The sequence below is a fragment of the Sesamum indicum genome, linkage group LG7 (assembly GCF_026168435.1).
Source record: "Sesamum indicum cultivar Baizhima isolate 11 linkage group LG7, ASM2616843v1, whole genome shotgun sequence".
Taxonomy (NCBI): domain Eukaryota; kingdom Viridiplantae; phylum Streptophyta; class Magnoliopsida; order Lamiales; family Pedaliaceae; genus Sesamum; species Sesamum indicum.
The window spans coordinates 6,576,933-6,599,117 of record NC_142663.1 but is presented as its reverse complement, the minus strand read 5'-3'; the positions used below and the strand labels follow the sequence as shown (position 1 = coordinate 6,599,117).

At 35.4% G+C, this 22,185-nt stretch overlaps 3 protein-coding genes across 5 annotated transcripts; all 3 read right to left on the bottom strand.

The window, feature by feature from the left end:
* Positions 1-1,078: 1,078 nt before the first annotated feature.
* On the bottom strand, positions 1,079-5,308 carry JAC1 (J-domain protein required for chloroplast accumulation response 1). Its single transcript, XM_011085419.3, has 9 exons — positions 4,380-5,308; positions 3,376-4,178; positions 2,940-3,295; positions 2,720-2,828; positions 2,226-2,290; positions 2,025-2,087; positions 1,690-1,767; positions 1,412-1,588; positions 1,079-1,285 (listed from the first exon to the last, which is right to left on the bottom strand). Exons 1-9 carry the CDS (start codon positions 4,838-4,840, stop codon positions 1,247-1,249), a joined length of 2,151 nt encoding a protein of 716 aa, XP_011083721.1. The 5' UTR covers positions 4,841-5,308; the 3' UTR covers positions 1,079-1,246.
* A 2,473-nt stretch (positions 5,309-7,781) lies between these two features.
* Positions 7,782-17,061, bottom strand: LOC105166168 (EXS (ERD1/XPR1/SYG1) family protein). 3 transcript variants are annotated; one of them, XM_020695531.2, is made up of 14 exons: positions 16,777-17,061; positions 15,481-15,607; positions 15,238-15,371; positions 14,435-14,473; positions 14,179-14,271; positions 13,953-14,069; positions 12,800-12,895; positions 12,097-12,210; positions 11,492-11,545; positions 9,873-9,920; positions 9,335-9,485; positions 8,686-8,851; positions 8,415-8,484; positions 7,782-8,211 (listed from the first exon to the last, which is right to left on the bottom strand). In XM_020695531.2, the coding sequence occupies exons 2-14, from the start codon at positions 15,560-15,562 to the stop codon at positions 7,957-7,959; spliced, it is 1,419 nt and encodes a 472-aa protein (XP_020551190.1). In that variant the 5' UTR covers positions 15,563-15,607; positions 16,777-17,061; the 3' UTR covers positions 7,782-7,956. The 3 variants fall into 3 exon arrangements, with proteins under 3 accessions (XP_020551190.1, XP_011083720.1, XP_020551191.1); XM_011085418.3 differs by having other exon boundaries at positions 15,481-15,620; positions 16,777-17,060; XM_020695532.2 differs by having other exon boundaries at positions 15,481-15,552; positions 16,777-17,060.
* A 2,319-nt stretch (positions 17,062-19,380) lies between these two features.
* On the bottom strand, positions 19,381-22,185 carry EULS3 (hydroxyproline-rich glycoprotein family protein). The gene is made up of 4 exons (XM_011085417.3): positions 21,622-22,185; positions 21,400-21,522; positions 19,790-20,018; positions 19,381-19,673 (listed from the first exon to the last, which is right to left on the bottom strand). Coding segments are annotated over exons 1-4 (861 nt in total). The 5' UTR covers positions 22,129-22,185; the 3' UTR covers positions 19,381-19,671.

Below are 22,185 nucleotides of genomic sequence, written 5' to 3'. Positions count from 1 at the left end.
GATATGAGGTGCAATACTTTTCGCGCTCTAATTTAAGGAGTTTGCAAAATGGTCTAAATATTGAAAAAATACACTTTTAATTCTCTACTTTATGGGAATTTTAAAATGGTTTTAAAATTGAGAAAACTCGATACATTTAATTGTCTATACGAGATTTATGGGACTAAATGTGTTGAATTTTTCTAATTTTGGGACTATTTTGAGAATCATGTAAAGCATATGATTAAATGTGTTGAGTTTTTTTAATTTTGGAACCATTTCGAGAATTTCATAAAACATAGTACTAAAAGTATTGAAGCCCTTGTCCTGTGGACTAAAAGAGTAACTTCGCTGGAGATTATTGATCATAAACTTCTAGTACAAATGCATGCAAACTTGTGACTTGTTTGTAAGAAGTTGTAGACAAGACTAATGAACAATCACTTGGATGGTTGAATATGGCACCAGACCAGTAGTTGAACCCTACTAAAACTAAGCAAAACTTTTATCCAAACCCCACCACTTATAGCTGGCCATCACAGCAGTTGGTAAGCCTAATCATTCTGGAAATAATAGAAAAGGATTATCCTTTGAACCATAACTCAATACTCATTTTTGTCTTCATGGCAACAGTTTCTTCCATTTTCTGTTTGAGGGTTAGAAGAGCAACTCAGTTGAAGTAGATGCTGAGCTACAGATTTGCTTACATAAAAAATTGTCTGGTGATGATGACAGTATGTTGCTCTTATTAGGATTGTAGTTCTTATTACAAGACTGTTGTTTTCTACAAAGAGTACAAGCTCTGTGATTTTTATTGAGTAGATTTCCGGAAACAAATAAGTCATTTGATGTAAACGCAGCATGAAAATAGCGAAAATCGTGTCAATCCAGCAGCTGCATGGTCGAAATGGATAAAAAATGAGAAAATTCGACATTCTGTATAAAAGATCTGCAAAAGAAATCATTTCCTTGAACGAGATCGTTACTCGAGCTATTTTATTTCGAGCAATAAAGATGTTGTAATTATTGTCTTTCCTTTGATTACAACAGTCTGCGAACGAGCAAACTAAAACTTTTGACAGTCTCTTAATGCTCAATATTCTGGGAAAAAGAGGAAACAGTGGTATCATTATGCTTTTTGGAAAATTCAATCTATAAGTTTTGTCTGTCAAAATGATATTTACATCTGCACTTGTACTTAAAAATGCTCACAAGGGAATCGGATTTCTTTGGTTCCGTATGGAGTTCGAGTAACTGTTCACACGATTTAAAGTGGAGTAAGAGTGTTGAAATTGTCCCATGCATCCTGCATTAAAATAGACGAGTCTTTATGTGTATCAAATTGAAAAGTCTCGAAGAAGCTCTCCAGTGAGATTCACCGTTTTCCATATTCAAAACAAAAGAAAACATGGAGATGAAGTAGACTACCTACCTGAAGAATGTCGAACACCTTTTCTGCAGTATACTTCTGATTAAAAGCGGCACCTTTCTGCTGCAGCTTATCTGGATGTATGCGGAGTAAAGCTTTCTGATATGCTCTCTTCACGGAATTTGCTTCTATTAGATCAATGAGGGGTACTGGTTTCCATCCACTTTCAGGCCAAAGGACCTGTGAAGCTATGTGTCAGTAGCTGAGGTTTCTTTAAATTAGAAATACAAACATAATTAGGCCATCCTGAAGTGGAAATTGGAATATGAAAGAAGGCTTACATATTGCAGAGTCGATAGCAGCGAACGGATGTTCCCTTTCTTCCCAACTGCCCATTCTTGAATTTTAGCATCTATTGCCTGCAGTAAGTTAGAGATATAACGTTGTTAACGTTAAATTATAATAGAGGAAAAAGAATGTGGTTCTATCATTTGGTCTGCGTCTATGTATGAAACGCCCAAAAGGGTGTATAATCCTTTCGTTTCTCTCTTTCTATTCTTATATCGGTGAAACTAATGTGATGGATATCGTGGAGGAATTTCTTGTATATGATCTTCAACATCATACGCAAATCCAGTTCAAATCTCTCTACAAAATGTTCATACACAGAACTTACTTTTGTGTCCTCAGCACCTTCACTTGGTGTAACTTTTTCATGGTCATCAGATAATTCCTGGACCTGTTAAACCATGCAAAGTCCAACGGTAAAAACTCAAGGCCTGTCATGTTGAGGACTTCATTGAAGACATAAAATCAGCAACAAATGAAGCCAACTGACAAGCATGCTGTATTAAAGAATAATCAAGAAGTCACATACCAGGAAGTTGTCCAGAGGATCATCTAAGTTTTCCACAAAAATCTTTGACTTCCTGTTAAACGACTCTGGAAAAATGCAAAATCATCTCTGAGAATACAAATAAGAAGTCTTGCCGGAGTAAGAGTTTGATGTCAAAGTAAAAACGCAAAATAGGCTCTGATTACAGATGGAGAACTTTAAAAAATAAAATATCACAATAAGTTCAGTGATTAAATGTGATATGGACAATATCTCATAACATACGTTCTTTAGCAAAGTTTATGCGGAAGTCCATGTTTAGTTATATCCCCTTTGTCCTGCACAAAGATCTATCTTTTTTTGCATCTTGCACTCAATCATTTACCTACAGCCTACTTTTAGTTCATAAGTTTCCACAAACTCAACAATGGAAAACAAAGAAGATGACCATTTTACTTTGCAGTAGCCTTGAGCTAAATAAACTCGTCTCGTTTATAGTATTATCCTTTTCTTTTATAAACGCCAATAATGCTAACCTGATGAAAATGTATTCTTCTGATTAGTAGAAGAATGGTTACTTGTATAACCTGGGGCCTTTGTGGGAGAGTATTGTCGTGCTTCATCCTTGTTTAGATTTTCATTGACCTGAAGGTGATAGCATAACATAACAGCATATGTGTCATTAGTTCATATGCTGCTGCTGCTGCTAATCCACTGAAATCATATTCTTTTAACTTAATGGATGGAAGCGAGTACCTTGACAAAATCATCTGGCTTCTTGTCTACATTATGCAAGTTAACAAACTTTTCTCTGGCTTTTGTTGCATCAGAGCTTACTTCTTTCTCTTTTTGATCAACGGTAGCCGCTTTCCATCTATAACTCTGACTTCTCTGAACATCAGCTTTAGGCCTTGAATCAGCTTCCTGATTGAAAATCTGAACAAACTCTCTGACCTTCCCTTTGACTCCACGTTTCAGAGGAGTCGCTCCTGATTTTTCAGCTGCCTCTTGCAAGCTAGATTTCTCTACAGTTTCATTTTTCTTCACATTTTTGCTGCCATGCGCATTAGTTTGAGTTCTATTTTTCTTTTCCTTCTTTTCTGTTGTTTTTCCTGAAATTTCAGTAGTATTTCGTGTTACAAAATGAAAAAATAGATTCACCAGTATTGAAGCAACATTCAAATAAAATCACCTGGCTGTTTGACCTCCTCTCTGATCAATGCATGAAGAGGCTTCATTTCAGACTGGAGAGACTCTTCTATCTTCAGAGAGACCTTTTTCTTAGTTTCCTCTCGTGTATTAGTTTCATCTAGTGATTTCACCAGTTCTTCTTTTATACTTTGCCTAGCTGCCCCAAGAACAACGGTATCACTCGTGCTGCTTCGGGATTTTGACTCTGGAATTTCATGAACCACTTCTTTAATAGAACTTTTCAGTTCTTTTGTCTCTTCTTTGCTCCTCAAATCTTCCTTCTGGTGATCTGTTCTCAAGGATTGGGGCTCTTTAGCTGTCGAACCTTGATTTGTCATGGTCGATGATTTACTCTCAATCCTCCCGCTATAGCTTACAGACCTATCATGCTTACCCTTGTCTTTCGATTTCAAATTATTCCCAATCACAAGGGGCATTAGCATTGGAACTCCTTTACCTGCCCATTTGTAAATAGAGAAATGAAACTGGTTGCCAGAGCTGTCAACATTCCTTGTCTCCTTTTTCACGTTTTCAGTATTGGCTTTCTGATCATATGCGACATTGGACGGTGAATCCTCGCTTCTAAAAGAAGTTTGACGAGACAAGGGGCTTTGACGATAAACTGGATAAACTTCATTTCTGATCTCATCCTGGCCCCGATTTGCTTCATTCGAAAATCTAGATAAAGAACTTGAAGACTGTGGACTGTTTAATCCATTTGCATTCCCATCCATCCTCTGTTGGCCATGATTGCGGGAACCAAATGTAGGAATCTCCGTGCATTTGGTCAGTTTAGCAGGCAGACTAGAATTACAGGAAAACATTTCAAGTAAAGATATATAAGATGTCTTGCCTTATGAATCAAGAAAGAAACTAAGATTTATGTCAAGAAATGTCTATAACAGAAAACCAAATTGCTACAATCCCAAATTGAAGTAACCCCCCAATTCAAAGATAAGATGGTATGGAATATAACAAACAAGATGCAGAAAATGTAGATATAACCTGAACTGAGCATGGAGTGAGGTGGCAAAAGGCTCAGATTTAGGCGGTAAAGGCTTGGCAGGGCTCATAGTCCTGGAGGCAGGGTTCGACCCGTATGGACTATCCCGATCACGATCAGTCCTCCGCGGAGAGCTATAAGACTCATCACCTTTAAATATGTCATCAAAGAAATCATCGCCCTGATGTCGCCTTCTTGCCAGACTTTCTTCACCGAACACAGGTTTCTCCTTTAACGTCTCCCACGGCGATGATGAGGCTCTTTCATCCTCGGAATCCACTGTTTCTCCGAAACTGTATCTCCCTTTCACTTCCGGCATAGAAAACCGCCTCGGAGGACCCCCAAAGACATCGTTAAAATCCATATCATCCGAGCTCCTCGGCGGCGTTCTTGGGGAGTTGCCGGAGAACCCCTGATTAGCATATCCCAGAAGAACATTTTCTCGCTGCATGAACTTCTCCATCGTCCCACACAGGTCTCCCCTTCTGGTCTGGGCTGACTCAACGGGAAAATTTCAAAAGTCACAATCTTTGGCGGGAAATCCTTCAGTGTTCCTCTCAAGATTGTCCGCAAAGCTCACTAACTCGGAGAACTCGAAAGATGAACAACTGGCCCTCGCCCTGTTTCAAGAATCTTGCTGAAGAAGAGAAGACAGCGAATTCAGCTCTTTTTCTTGCATGGAAAAGGAAATCAGAAGTGGGTTTGAAATTCGGAGAAGGAAGAAAGGGAGAAGACAGCTACAGTGGGGCTACTTACAACATCAGAGAAACAAAGATGTTAATGAGGAACTGAAGCCACAGAATGGGTGTGAAGCCATGTTCTTTGAAGGATAAGAAAGAAATGCCAAACGACAAAAGAACAGGAGTGGCGAAGCAAATTCTTTGTCAAGTGGGATTTTCTCATAATTTCAATTGGCGCCTGTTAACTTGAGAAATTTCTGTGACATATAAGTAACTCGGGGGATTTCATGATGTTTCATTGGTTCAAAGGATGATGAGGACCACCGATTGGTGAAATGTGTGAAGGATGTTGAGACCTCATATGCTTCCCTTAACGTTATTTACAGTTCAGGCTTGTCCCTTTGTTGTTAAACTTTTTGTCTTTCTATCCCAAGGAAAGTCAGAGCTGGTTGCGAAAACCACCGCTTCTGTCGCCATCTTTCATTCACCAACCACCCGCTGTGGCGGAGCAGCGGTGGTGGAAATCTACGATCTTGGCATGGACCGCAATATAAGATGAGTGAATTGGTATAGGAGGATTTCTCTTTTTTCCTCCTCTTTGTACAATGTTTTGAGAGAGTATATATATGCGAAGGTGAATCTTCTCTAATATTTTTATGTTGCGTCAACAAATAGTTGATACGTATTTATTTTCAAAATTTAGTTATAATTTAAAAATAAAAGTGCATATAATATACGCATAAATATGACATCAATGTGTGACACGAAAGTGTGATAGAAGATCTTTCACTAATCTATATATAGTCGAAAATACAAAATTATAACCTCGCCCCTCCTTCAATTCTTTTCCTATAGTTGTCATTCATTTATTTGAGAATGAACTAATAATATCATACCCCAAATATTGAATAATGGTTTTTAAAATTTTTCGCTAAATGAAATCTCTTTCTTATTATTTATCAAGTTAGTTTTTATTTACAATACCGATAATTTTATTTGTTATGAGATTGTATTTTATATATTGAAGTGCATCTTCCTGAACATAATCATTTTTATGTTTTCCATTCTATTTTACGTTTGTGCTAATATGAGTAAATAATTAGGCTAAGTTAATAAAGATGGACTCGTCTAATTGTTGTGCATCTATGAACTTGCTATAAGGTTCTTAGAGCACAAACGTTGTTAACAGTCACTACAGATTATGCTAATGAACAAGTTCGAGTTCTATTAAATGTTTGGATAATTGTCTTATTTATGCGAAATATTTTAATTGTACTTTATTTATAATTATATTCATGTATTAGTTGAGTTATTATAATTTATTGTTAGTGTTATTATATGATTAAATTGATGTAAGGCTAAAAAAAGAGTTCCACATATTATCGCAATGGTGCTAATAGTTATTTGTTGTTTATAGGAAAATTTAACTATAATAAAATAAATTTTCAGGGGTAAATATTGTTGTAAACTAGGTTTGAGACATAAATATTGTTGTGGTAGTCGTGATTAAAGTTCGCATGAAATTAAAACAAGAAGAAAATAGACTTTTAGTTTAGATTGGGGTTTGTCTGAGGGAGTATTTACTTGCGCTTTAGAAAAAGCGCTTTTCAACTCCTGACTCTCCAAAAAGCATTTTTGAAGTATTTGAAGTGTCATCTCCTGCTTTTGAAACGGCTAAGAAAAACACTTTTTGACCTTAGCTGCTTTAGCTTTTTTTTTTAAAAAAAAAATAAATTCAACTTTATTTTTGACTATTTTACTCTTATTATAATAATTTTAATTCAATTTACTATTTTAATTTATTTTTAAAATTGTATATTTAAAGTTGATATCGAAGTTTTCAACTAATTTGAAGTTTAACAATAATTAAATTTACACTTTCACATTTTTAATACTTTAAGTTTTTCTATATTTTACATGCTATATCATATAATTACATTATTTTGTTCTCATATTATTATTTAATTAATTAATAAAATAATTCTTTTGCAATCATGCAAGTTTAATTATTGTGTATAAATCAACAATTATATACTTAGTGGGAGCATTATTAAATTAGACACATTTTTTAAATATTTTTAAAAACATAAATATTAAATACTAATCAAAATAAAATTTATGATTTTTGAGAAAAAATAATTATTAGAGACAAACAACAAATGAAATAATAAGCAAAAACATAATATCTTTTTAACACATAAAAACAAGACAATCATTTATCAATTAAATTTATTTTAGAAGTAATTTTTTTTCAAACACTATCCAATTTAACTTTTATTTGCTTTTCACTTTTTTGACAAACACTACACACTTTTGATTCTACTACAATTTCCTACCTTTTTTACAAAAATTACTTTTTTAAATGCGAAAATTTTTGCAAACACTCTCTGAAACTAAGATCACCAAAAACAAAGAAAAAAGAAATAGCAATCCCAAATATCAATTTCAAAACCAAAAGTTGCAAACCAAAAACAACTTTTTAGCTTATTTTCAACAGTAAACTGACATTAAATACTTATTTTAAACTGTCGCAAACTGCTTTACCCTAGATTGATTGTTGTTTTGTATGGTGAGAAAGGAATCCTGTATGGATAATTAGGTAAGACAGAAGGATTTAACTTTGTATCAAAGCATGAATCCAAATGAATGCCAAAGGATTTAACTTTGTATCAAAGCATGAATCCAAATGAATGCCACAGAATAATCAACATGTTTTCTCACATGTAAGAGAAAAGATGAGTCAATTTAATATTGCTACTAATACCAAAAAAGGTATTTCTTTTTATATAGAATGATGAGAGAAAATGGGGCTGGGTGTCTACCTTCCCAATGAGGAGGAGGAGGAGGACGTAGATCACCTCAAGAAATGCTGCTAAACCAATCTACTGTTTAGTCAATTCTATACACTATGACCATTGGGATTAAGCAATTTATCTTCCTCTTTCGGCAAGTCCATCATGGCCAGCTGAATATTTGATTTGTTCATTTTATTCCACTCGTTCTCCACCCGAAAGAATACCCACTGGAAACGGCGCAGCATCTCAAGGGCAGTTATGGTGAACACGGTGAGGTAGTTATGGCGAAGATGGGCTGACAGCTTGTACGTCCATGTGCATCGCAGAATAAGATTGCTCCCGATTACCCAAAAATAGACCTGCCAGATTCCAAGCACAAAGGGTTAGCTTGACAAGGTATTGCGTACAATTTGCAGCCACCCAAGTTAGAGGCCTTTTTCTTTGTGTATAATAGATATTTGAAAGCATCAATCAAATTATTGGGAAAATAAAATATTCAATAACTAATATGATCATACATGCAAAGATAGAAAAATAGCAAAGGAAAGAAGTTCTGCTTTACCCATTTCCTTCCATATAATATGTGGGATAAGATGTGCGGTTTGCTGAACTTGAAAATCCGAGTGAAGCAACTGCGAGAAAAGAAAAAAGTAGGTGGTAAGTTTCAACTGATCCCCCCCCCCCCCAAAAAAAGAAAAAAGAGATAAGAAAAAACAATGATCTTTGAGAAATAACTGAGAATATGTTCTCAGAAACTAGTTACAGAATTGAGTATTAATCTCACTTCGTTGGAATATCAGAAATAGGTTAGACCAATATCACAGTATATGTACCTCAAGTCCCAATCGCGTGTAATATCCCAGTAGAACGAGTACAAAGAGTTCAATACACTCGATAACAGCCAGAGAGGCCTATATATATTTGTCCATTTCTCAGGAAAAACGTGATACTTGAGGGCTGAAAGAAATATAACTGGTACTGCCGTTGAATACTTTAAGGCTGGGAAAAGAGAAAAAATAAAGTTATGCAAAGCAACTTCACACTCAAACCAACTCTTAAATTGACTAGTTCTACCACAATTCATGCTTGCAAAACCAGGATTTATGGCTTTGAATCATATTGGAAGAGAAAGAAAAGGGATTGTTGGAACAATTATGAAGAAAAATAGCACACAACTTCATATCAAATTTTGGAAGCATGAGAGCCTAACTTAAGAAAAGAAACCAAAACAGAAATATATGCTGGACCATAAGGCACCTTGAACAAGGACCTTTCTTTTTCAAAGAAAAAAAATCATGAACAAGTATTTTTATTACAGATCAACCTAATTCCATTCATTCCAGGTAGTCTCCATCTAAAAGTGTGTAGCTGACAGGAGGGAGAAAAGACACACAGACACACATAGAAAACCAAGTCATGCCCAGTTCCTCTAAAAACTTAATGTCATTACAGAATAAATTCAAGAAACATAAAGCAACTTACCATTTAGAAGAGCCGTCTTTTCTCTTGTATCCTTATATTGCCGAAGACATTGAAATAAACGAAAAATGTAAGGCAAAACAAGAACTATAGGTATTGCAACAGCGTGACTTCCACAAACAGAATCTGCCTCAAACCATGCAATGGTAGCAACCTGCACATATATGGATTGCCTTATGTAAGGAAAGGGGCAAGCTCTAAAGAAATGCATTCATATAAGACATTGTGCAAACAGTGTAACTAGAGAATTCGCATCAATTTCCACTAGAACTTGCATTCGCATAAGATATTTCGCGAACAATATAACTAGAAAATGTCCATCAAGTTTCAGCAGAAACTCCAGCACCAAAGATATTAAAATGAAAATTAACAGAACCCTAGCACTCAACGTTTAATATCTGATTAGTGCAAGAGAATAATTTTGGCTGCCATAGAAAATCTGACTCTTATAAACCACAGCCAAGTAAACTGGACAAGGTCCTCTTAGCTGTAATTACTATCAGTAAACAAGAAAAAGTTTAGATAAAATGGAAACATTAACCTGGCGATGGACCATTCGGCAAACTGAGCGCTCCAAATCCGAGAAAACCTGCAGAGATGGAAAACATTAAGAAAAAAAATACACTTAATGATGGCCAAACAACAGCAGGTTTGTGCAGAGACAGTAAAAGGAACTAAAATGGAAAAAGAGAAAAAATATCCTTGAAATAAAATTACATCAGCTTCTAGCCGTTATTGAAGAATTGTCACGAGAGAAAAAAATTCAAAAGCACAATGTTATGACATAAACCATGGTCATCTTAATCATAATAATGGTTTTTTCCTGAACCAGGAGCATACAGAATAATTTGATTAACCTCCTGGATTACCATATATATTTTTTCCAGGAATCAAGGGTATATATATCATGTGACAACTAGCTTAGATTATATATGAACAGTTTTCTCAGAAGAAATCTGAAGTTCTCAACTTGATCAGGGTCGGATTTGTCTCTTTCTTGTTTCATGGATGGGGATAGTGTCCTCAAGAGCAAAATCAGTAACCTATGGTTTAAACCTCGGGAAAATTTAGTTTCATACAGGTCTCTGATTCCACCACCCAACTCTTTGGCTTCAGTATTTTGCCGGGAAATGGAAGAGGAAAGAGAGTAAAACCGACAAGTTCCATTAGCTCATCGAGCATCATATGAATAGTTTCAGATATTATTTGATCATTTTCTGATCAACTACGACAGTCATTTTGATCATATAATTTTCATCTATGTAACAATATTATGGTCTATTAACTCATAATAATTATTCTCTGTGCCCTCCTCCAGCAAGCTTCCCTGGGAGTTTCTGCCTCTACAGCAGTCATCTCTTTGCCGTTTTAGAACTCTTCAATTGAAGAAAGATTTCCACTGAATGACAACTTGGTGTTTAAACCTTTTCAATGATGTCAAAACCAACTAAAAGTCTTTAGAGAGCTTTGTCTTGAACTTGCTGCCTTAAAGATTCATTCTCCTGGTCATGTGACTAGATAACACAGCCAGAGGGCTATAGCAAATTCGTATAGTGCATTAAAACTCTGGAGGAAACTGATTACTTCTTGCAAAGGGGACTTATTTTCTACAGAAACATTTTTCGTGCAGTAAACTTCTTTCTTAGTTGCCTAAATCATAGGCCGAAAGATACCTAAGATCCCATCTCCACCATTTAGCGTCTCACTGGTTTAAGAGAAAAAGATTGAAACCTCAACTGGATTAGGATCTTATCTCCTTCAGGGAGAGATGCTGAAACCGGGAAACTATCACCATAGTGACTAAATTTGGAATCTACGATCTTAATAAACTAGTAACCAACTTTTTCAACATCTGAAAGCATCACTAGAATTTTGTGAATGGGGAAGCTGAATTACTTGGATGTTTAATTACCCCTATTCGGAACAGGTATAGACAGAGAAAAAGGAACACGTAATTTATAAACCAGACACAACGTGCTCTATCCATAAGACTGGTAGACAAGCAATCAACTAAAAACAGGTTCTCATGTAAAAAACAAGTGGCTCATCAGTTGAAGATGGTATTAAATAGCACTGGCAGCATTTGTAAACTTATATTTGATCATGAAGCACTATACTTGGTAACCCATAAGAAATAACCGAGGACAATGGGATGCATACCTTTGACATAGAGGTAAAAATATCAGCCAAAAAGAAGTCAGCAAATGAGATTGCCTGTGTCAAGAAAACCAATTCTATAAGAATAAAAGTATTGTAACAACATTCAAGTATTATGACTCATACATATCTATCTTAGCAGTGAAAGCGAACATGAATAAAATAGATGCAGAGAGAAGTTCGGTCAATGTGAAACACTTCACATTGCAAAGAATCAGGGCTAGCATATGAATAGCATAGGTTTCACTTGCATTTGGTGTTTGTTTGGTAACAGCTAGGAAGGAGAGCCAATCAAGAAGGCATCAAAATAACAGAATATACAAAGTGAAGCAATCAAATTTAAAAGAAAGCTTTTAAATTTGGCAGAGATAAACAATATGGAGAATAAGATGGAAGCAGGCTTAAGACAAGGGAGGACACGAGGTGTTCCATAATCTGGGAGCCAACAAAGAGGTTACAGCTTCAAGTCACTTTACCAACGAACATATAATATACTACCAATCATAACTAACTCAATCTAATGCAAACAAGTGTGGAAAATGAATTGCTTTTAGGGGGAACACAAGTTGAAATTGCACCAGAAAATCATTACACTACTAAAAACTTGCCTGTAATGGGAACATTATCCGCCAAATAGTCCTCAACAAAAAGAAACGGGATGAGAGATAGAAGATATCAAAGGGAAATATTAGGGTCATTGCAACAGCAGTATACAAAAGCACCTGCAGTTGCCAAGACAAATGTTACTACATCATTGCTAAAACAAAAACACGTCTGTCCTTGGCAGGTCAGGTTCCATCATTATCCATGCTAGTCCAAAACAAAGATGACAATAAGTGAACCAAGGAAGACCTAGCATGACCATAGCGTTAAATCATGCATTAAAAATACATCAAATGACATGATATAAATGCATTTATCTTTATCAGCCCCCACTCTCTGCCATACGTGCCCCAGATGACTAGGCATAATTATCTTTACTAGAGCATCTAGTTATTTCTTCAAACATAGAACTGGAAAATGTTATATTTTTGTAGAGCAATTGTATTATTTATCCCAGATACGATGTTACAAATGTAGAGAAACAAACAAAATATTTAATGTCCAAAGTTAAATGATTCCTTGCCAGAGGAGGAAAAGTATTGGATCTTGACCACAAATAACATGATTCCTACAAGTATGTTTCAGTCCATGCTCATCATATTCAAGAGAGCTAATGAAAGTTCACCCATATGCTGAACAATCAAATCATTTGCAGGATTGTAAAACAAAGCATCAAACAGTTTCTGGGAGAGGAAGCATCTATTACACTGGTTGAGATGCAGCCAATGAAACTTCACCATGAGAATACAGATAAAGATACGCTGTCATGCTAGTTGGAACAACGATGGTCATCCAGGTAGCGCACTGAGACATTAAATGATTGTAAGTAAAATAACCAACATCAGGAAAAGAAAAAAGACACTAAGAGAGATGAAGAAACTACTTCAACAGAGAAATAAAATTTCAAATTTGAATGGTGTGTTGTAATTCTAATTCTAGTGATCCAATTGCTTGATACCCAAAGGGTATTGAAAAGTATCAAATTCCATGAGGATGCAAAAAAATTTCTGGCATGTGCTCAGCAGAATCCAAAAGTCCATACTTATGACCTAATTCTATGGCATGAAGATGCACATGAATACCTTCTCTGTAATCGTCATTAGAGAAAAAATATGTAAATAAGACACGCAGTGACACAAGAACACAGATATTCATTTCAATAGTTAATGTGCCAGATTGTTGTAATGCTGACAGATAAGGAATACTTGTTTGGTAAAAACTCAATCATAAAGCAAAAAAGCTGCCAACTGAAAAGGAAAGAAAAAGAAGAAATTATCATATAATTTTGCATCTACTTTGATGTCAGGATGTCATAATACCAAAGTACAGATCACTCACAGTCTGCCTATTTAAGCCGCAACTTGGCAACGCAATCATAAAGTTTCTCCAGGCAACAAAAAATTATATTACTAATGCATGTGGTAGCATACAACATACGAAAAAGTCAGCAAAGGGTCATGCTAATACACATCAAATGCATGTAACTCCCGGCAGGAAAAAAAAAAAAAACATTTAGGAAGCATATTGCTTCAAGTAAACAAAATAGATAAGTGTCTTAGATTAAAGTCTCAAGAACCAGTAGCCCGAAATGATGAGGACAAATAATGTCCAAAGTCAAACATCCTTTATAATGCATAGAGAAAGACAAGGATAGATGACACAATCCGTGCATTACCAGTGTAGTGATGGAAGGAACATTATATCTTACTGAGAGCATTATTCTCTCAGCAACTAAGTAGAAACAAACAAAACATTTGCACAGTAGTGCAAGAGAATAGCAGTGAGTCAAACAGATTTAAGGGCAATAGATGGAGACTATTAACTAACAACAGAATATGATTTTTTTCAAACTTGTGCATACCTTCCATATCTCTCGATGAGTTAGATGGCTTTGATCCAGGTCAAAAATTTTGGCATAACCAACATTAGCTTGGGCAAAAACCCATAAATTTATTCCCCAGAGCCAAACCATCATAGTCTGCAATAACAACCAAATGGAAAGAAAAGAGGCTTGAATTGATAGTACATGTGAATTTTGGCACTGAATCTCTGAATTTCAGAAAAATCAATCATAATAATTGACTTACCACAAGAAGGAGGGGATTATAATACAAGAAAGCCTCATATAAAAATAAATCCCGCAGGTCTGCACTCATTCTCATGACGGAATCCCATCCAATCTGTGAATTGTAGGTACAGGGACCAATTTACCAATCATTAGATTTCCACATCCAAACCACAAATATATGAAACAAGAATTACACAAGTCTGGAGCTTGTGTGTGGGTATACAAAATGGATACATATACATGAAAGTGGGTATTAAGTAAAGATGGGAACTCACCTTGCAACAACTGAATCCCCAGATGAAAAACAGCAGAACCTGTTTATTAAGTTATGTTGAAAATGATAAGCTGAATAGGATTAGGAACATAGACAAAAGACACAGTTGTTCAGCTCACTAGCAGGATTTTTAAAGCTGAATCACTAAAGCAAGAAAGCATAATTCAGAACCACCAAAAGAAATCAGTGATTCAAGGAACAGCACCAAGTCTGTTTTTAACAGGAAATAATCAAATAAGATTGTTTTATAGAATGTCATCAAGGGCACAACAAAAAACTATCAACACACACTTAAATTTAGAATAATCGATCTTTCTACATATACAGAAATGGAGCAGAAAGTGCCCGAAAGGATGAACTACCAATAGTACAGTGCATGCAATTGGCAATCAGAACATAACTTCTCCTGGACAGCAAATAATGCTTTCATTTTCTCATATTTCAAACTACAGTCCCTTTTGCTTGGTTTTCCAGTAGCGTTTCACACCATAAACATAATTGCTCAACTTTCCTCTCACTTTCCCCAGAAACCTTGAGACAGATACTTTACTGTTCTAGATTTAAGAATAAATCACATGGTAGGACAATTATCAACTCATGTAGCCAGATTTTCAAATAGTATCACAGTGAACCAATGTTCGGTCCTTCTATTGGCCTAATTATTGTTAAATATCTTTAAATGCAAAGAAAGAAGAATAAAATCAGGAAGAAAAAAAAATGGCATGGAAATTGATATGGAGTTTTAAGACTTCTTCTCAGCAGAACCAAAAACATTGCCACTCTGAGATCAAATTATAGGAATACCTTGAATCTCCATAGCAGAAGCGGAGACGGCATAATTGCCGCGCTGCTTAATGGTGTGACGCCACCCTTCATCTCATTTGTCTCTAGAGAAAGCAAAAGATCTTCTTCAGAACTGTTTCCCAGCTCACTCACACCTAGCAGATAATATTATATTATGCAAACATGTCAGACATCCATTGCAGGAATAGCAAAATGGATACTATGCAGATGATAAGAGATACATGGAGATGAATATTCTCTTACCAGTATCAAACACAACAGGTCGGCTTCCAGACTTGCGTAAATGAGGACTATTGATAGGGTTAGACACGAGACCTCCAAACATAGATGGAGGTGATAAAGGTTAGGTTTTAATTAATCAAGTTTGTTCCTGAAAACCACAACTGCATGAAAACACAAAGACACATCCATAAAATTCTAGGAAACAGATACAGTAACAGTAGCTCAAAAAAACATAGGAGGGAAACAGATATAGTAGTTAAACTTCTAAGCTTCTTTTTTAAGCATAAAGTAGGATTATAGAATGGGAAACCCCTACGGAGATTATGAATCAATATCTGGATATCAGTGCCTCATTTAGGAATAAATCAGTGAACTTGAAATACAGAAACAAACCAGAATGTACTATAGAGTGACAAGATGCATTTGACATCTAAAAGCTCATACGGATTTAGTTATCATACAAATAAGAGCTAGCTATCAGAAAATTGGACTGTTCAAGGAGAAAAGGACTTAATTTCAAATCTGCATTAGCAAATTAGATCATCTGAAGCACATGCAGACCAGGATCATAATTTCAAGCCTTCACTGCTGCTTATATTCTTCTATTACAATATGCCGAATTGCTCCTTGATCAAATATTGTCTGCCTAAATACTCCAGTATAAATGCAAAACCAAGATCCATGGAAACTATAAAATCATTCTGTGGCTTAATGTTATAAACCAATGAATGGTGGCATCTTATAATGTGACTGGAGCTGCTCTTTTGGATCCAAGACTGCATGAACTATCCTATCTAGAGTGTATAAAGTTCACACAACAAAACTGCGATAAAAAAGTTCATCTACACCAATCTTTTAGAAAAAATAAATTATGCGATCCCGAGTTTCTAAATTTGCAGTTCCTCTCTAGCTCTTCAAATCAAACAACTGCCAGTAGTTACTCACTTATACATAGCAGCCAGGCCTAACGTGATGCTTTCTCTAATCACTCTATGTCGCTCCAATTTAACAGGAGAAATCAACATCCGAAACATCATATCATATAACAGTCTTATTTTCAATTAACACCAACCACACAATTCAGTTTAGGCACTGAAATAGAATCCAGTTCTCCATATTCACTCTCAACGCAAACACAATACTCCAGAAAATGAATAAGCAAACCACCAATCACAAAAATAAAACAATCACAGTTTCCACAACCACTTTCCTAGATCCAAGCATCAAAACATCCACAATTCAAGATAAACAAAAACCCAATCAACAATGCACCATACGGAGCGAAAAGAAAACCGCACAAATATTCAAGCCAATTACCTAGTTAGATAGCGAAATCCGCAACGGCAAAAAGAATCATCTGCTGGACCCGAAAGTATTTCTGTGCGTTGATCCGGGTCCTTCAAACTTCCGCCTGCAATAGAGATGAGTGTTTCAAGAAGGTACGACCCGATCCGCGTTGTTTGCACATAAATCTTTTTGTGAAATGTTGTGTGAGACTGAAGGAAATTGAAACTGTTGGGGTGCGTTCTAAGGAAATTCCGGCGGATCAGTATTTGTTTAATTTCTGATTTTTCTCCCCCAACTGCAAGTTCTAGGATGAACTTAACTGGGGAAAATTTATATTTACCACCCAACAATTTTCGAATTTCCGAAATTACCCACTAAACTTTTGTTTCTCAATCACCTCCAATTTCTTATCTATATATTAAAAAAATCAATTTATTTATAATTTCTCGTGAAATATAATTATATCATAAATTTCAAATTTCAATAATTAACAATTCTAACAATCAATATCAAATTTTATAATTAACCAATTATTATTCAAATTACACCCATAATTTACGGTCTATTTACATACACCATTCTATTTTTTGTGTACTTGCAAAAATCACCCCTAAAAAACCAGACACCAAGGTAGCTATATAATGATGTTGACGATTTTTAGGTGTATCTATATAATTTTTCAAAAAATAGAGGTGTGTAAATGATGTTGAACATTTCTAACAAGTGTACGTATAATTTTTTAAATAGTTCAATATCGACATGCAGATAAAATTTGAACTCATGAGACATCATAATTATAAAAAGTCGGAGATTTCACCCCAATTTTCACACCCATTCAATTGCACATCTACGATTTGATCTCAAAATCTCTAAGAAGAGATCTTCAGGCTCAAACCGCACGATTATTCTTAAAGTGATAGGCATTAACTAAGTTGTACATCACTACCTTTTAATCGCAACGGTGATAATAAAAACTATGAAACTTTATTTGTTGTGTCAAAATTTAAATTCAAATTCGATTGGAGTAAAATCTATTTGTTATGTGATTGGTTTAAATTATCTATTTATATGATTAATTAAGCTCAATTAAATTGTATTTAAGTTATAATTCCTCATATGTTTTTGGTAAGTATTAATTTTTTTTTTATCTTCGACAAATGTAAATTTTGAGTAAATGTGATATTCTAATGTTAATGTTATTCAATACTTTATTAATATGATAATATTTTGCATTTTATTTTATAACATCATTTTAAATAGATATAATTATATTTAGACCCCTTAATTTATAGTTTTATTTATACAAGTAATCCTATTTTTTCACGTAATATCAAAAACCACCCATGATAGCCAAAAAGTATAGATAATTTGTATAACATTGACGTTCTTCTCATAATTTTTAAAAAAGAAAAAAGTCATCTATTATTTTTTGACTTAAAGTATTGCTTTTATTTTTAGAATTGACAAATGGATGAAAAATAAGAAATGAATGGTAGAGTAGTGAAGGTGCTAAAAAATCTAGTTTAATTAGCCAAACTTTTAGGAAATATTCTTATTTATATCATGTGTAGTCGAACCAAGAATCAATTAAGCTGTACTATATTTATTATGTAATTAATCAGTATTTTAAATTGTAGCTCCCATCCAATGTTGGAGTTACTTTTGCCATAAGGTGAGGGAAGATGGCCATATGATTCATCATTTGATCCAATTACGTCAAAGCCGAATTGAGCGCGAATGTCGCCGCATGCACAACAAATTCTTGTACCTTCTCAAACCAATTGTCAAGTACATTAAAATATTATCATAGTGATGGAATTGAAAAGTAAAGAATATTGAGAAGACGTTTTCAATATTCTTGAAAATTTGGTATTGAAAGTGATAATAGTTTTTTTTTTTTTTTAATACAGCAATGATTCTAAAGCAAATAATATACTATTACAACATTCAATATACTGTAAGTGGAACAAAGAAACAATATACATATTACATGTGAAAATAGTTTATTATTTGAGCAATCTCTAGCTAAAAGTTTTAAATTGTCTCAAAAGTCCATCTGATTTCACCCAGAAATACCTTACCATACTAGTAATATTTCGGAAAAATTTTAAGGTCCAGAAGACAACTGTAGAAAATTAAAAAAAGAAAAAAAAAAAGAAAGCAATTCAAACTCAGCGAAAAATGAAAAAATCTAAAAAAAAGCTCATACAACAATCGAAATGATATTTCACGACAAACATGACAATAATGGTGAAGAGTTGGATTATTCTCTTGAAAATGATCGAAATGGTGAGTATATTACCCCGTAATTCCAATCAAATAAAAAGTTATGACAGTTTAAAATTTTGTTATTAAACCACACAATTTTGTCAAAACACTCCAAAAATATATCAACCTCTTGCTTTACATCATATAGTTAACTAAGCACCATAAATCATTGTTTAAAGGATGAGTCTTGATCCTCAAGTTGGCCTCAATATCTCTCAAGTTTAACGCACATATACGGGTGTGGGTGTGGGTGTGGGTGTGGGTGTGGGTGTGAATTGAGCCATTGATGGTTTCTTTTGTTCATCAAGAATTGGCATGGACCATCTGACCATCTTTTGTTCATCAAGAATTGGCATGGACCATCTGTATCACAAAGTCGAACATATCATACCCGGAGAGTAGTTCATACATATACATTATCAGGTATATGAAGTAGTTTGTCTTACATAAGAAACCAACGCGAACCCCTCGGTCGGAGGTTACTACAATCATCGAAATATAGATGGAAGTTTAAGGTACGACCTGGGGATTAAGTGCAAAGGCGCATTATGTTTACATTAACAGTAGAAGCTATTGAATGAGACAACCGAATTCAATTTCAGATACTGAAACACCAGCAAACATGAAGAATGCAGCTAGACAGCAGCAGTTGTTGTTTCCTGAGAATATAGAGACGAATTAGGAATCATGTGAAAGAACAACAATTCTGAAAATCCCAATACAAGAAACTGACACACAACTAAATATAATCTTGATATTATGCAGAGAGACTCACAGTAGGGAACGATCTTCCATCGTTGATTATCACCCTTCTTCCATTCCCAAAGAACGATTAGAGAGCCATCACGAACACCGCCATGGTTTTTATCTCCATGGAAAGCATCCACATTCAGGCGAATGTTGTTCACCATCCTTATGGCTCGGTAACCGTCGCCCAGGTCCTTGCTTTCCGTCCACAAAATGGACTCATCAAGAGCATTAGGATTGTAAGGAATCAACTGGACCTGTCAGATAAGCCCAACAGGCGATTACAATAAACATTGATCGGGAGAGAAACACCTCACTAACAACTACTGTTTTTGGTTTTCTCGACTGTTTTTGCCCCAAGGAGAAGCAAGGCAAATAGCAGAAGATAACAGCAGAAAGCTTTATATATATGATGATCAGCCCAATTCAAATGAAAGGATTCACAAGTCAGAAACCAACAGTCAGGAGAAGCAAGGCAAATAGCAGCAGATAACAGCAGAAAGCTTATATATATGCTGATCAGCCCAATTCAAATGAAAGGATTCAAAAGTCAGAAAACCAACAGCCACCAATGGAGGCATTAGAATTGTGCAATTGGCACTAATCAACAACTATACGAGATCTACTGCCCCAGTAATTAGCCAAGAACTGCCGTTGCCAATTCAAAGCATTTTGCCATAATATATTAACCTTCTCAAGTAATTGAGGTCCCTTGAAACTAGTAGCTTCATAAACTTCTATATGCATGTACTAAGTAGTTTGCCAAAAAACATATTAACAATTCTCTGAGGGAAGAAAGGCAAAACCTCCTTGCTTCAAGTTCTTATCATAGTTCAAAGTAGTTGTATCGGATGCGGCATATCAAGATATTATTGGGCAATACCAAAAAAAAGCATTATAAAACACAAATAAACTCTAAAAATATAATAAAAATAGAAGAATCAAGTGCAATTAACATAATATAGAACTCATTAGTATATATTAAGAAGTTTTAGGATAAAATTAAATAATACGTTATTCTTAAACTTGAAGTTGTTGTAAAAAAATAGTTCATTAGCAAAAGTAATAAGAGAATATTAATTATAATCGTAATAATACATTAAGTATATCATATTTCTAAAAATTTCCAAAAAAGAAGATCAATTTCATTGTAGTATATAGCATCCACAAAAAATGATGTTATCGAATATTATTCCGATATTACCAGAGGTCATCTATACTTGGAGACTTAATAGGCATCAGTGGATATTATCGGATCCGCTCGATAAATACTTTGAACCATGGTTCTTATACGCATTTCATCTCCACTTATCTTCTCTATTAGTCCCTAAAATTGCTTTTGAACTTCATATGGTTCTCGCCAGAGTGGAAAACCAACGAAACTATGGCACTCAAAGAACTCCAGCAGAATAGAGTTGGTTTAAGCTTGCAAAATTTAAAAGTTCATGCTCTTATTGCATAATTTCTCATTCCAGTAGGGTTCAGAAAACAATCTTCTTCACCAATAATTATGCACAATTTAGAGAGAACAAAAATCAAAGATAACTTCAGATCAACACCAGCCCACATATAAACTCAGAAAAACAAGAAAAGCTAAAAAGAAATTGATCCATTAAGAGCAAGGGATATGAGGTTTACAGGGTGGGTAGCCCCAATAGAGTGCTTCATGGCCTGTCCAGTGGCTTTGTTGATCAAAGCAAAGCTGGGAAACCCCTCTTCGTCCTTCACTCTCGTGCTGAACTTCTCATCTTTAATCCAATGCTGAAATTAACAATCAACCCCTCCAAGATCAAAATCCAGCTTCAAATTATGAAAAAGAAAATAGAAAACTGTATGAAGAACAGATGATTTTGTGCGCACCTGGAAAGGGTCAGATGGATCGGATCGGGCAAGAATCACCTTACCATCACGTATACTCAAGGAGTAGTTGGTTTCCGCCTTGCAGTACATCTTAACAGAGGGTTTATTAGCAAATTCGTCGACACTGTGGTGGGTGTGGTGGGCGAAACCCGACGGAAAGTGGGGCATATGATTATGATGATGATGTGGGCTGTCTACGGCTGGGGGTGGCGGCGGAGAGTAATCAGGGAAGGTGGGTGGTGGCGGAGGAGGGTAGTAGTCTGGCCCGGGGCCCGTGTGGGAGGAGTGGTAGACTTGTGGAGGTGGAGGAAACGGTGGCGAGTAGTCTGGTCCGGGACCCGTGTGGGAGGTGTGGTAGACATTTGGAGGTGGAGGAAACGGTGGCGGGGGCTCATTTTCGCCGTAGAAAGGAGGCGGGGGTGGTCGTGCCGGCGGAGGATATTCTTCCTCTTCTCTCTGATCACGGTGGTGATGGTGGTGGTGGTGGTGGCCGTGAGGGTAGTCCATGAGCTTCTTGATCAACAATCTTTTTACCAGAGTCTGGCACTCTGCAGTCAAGAACTA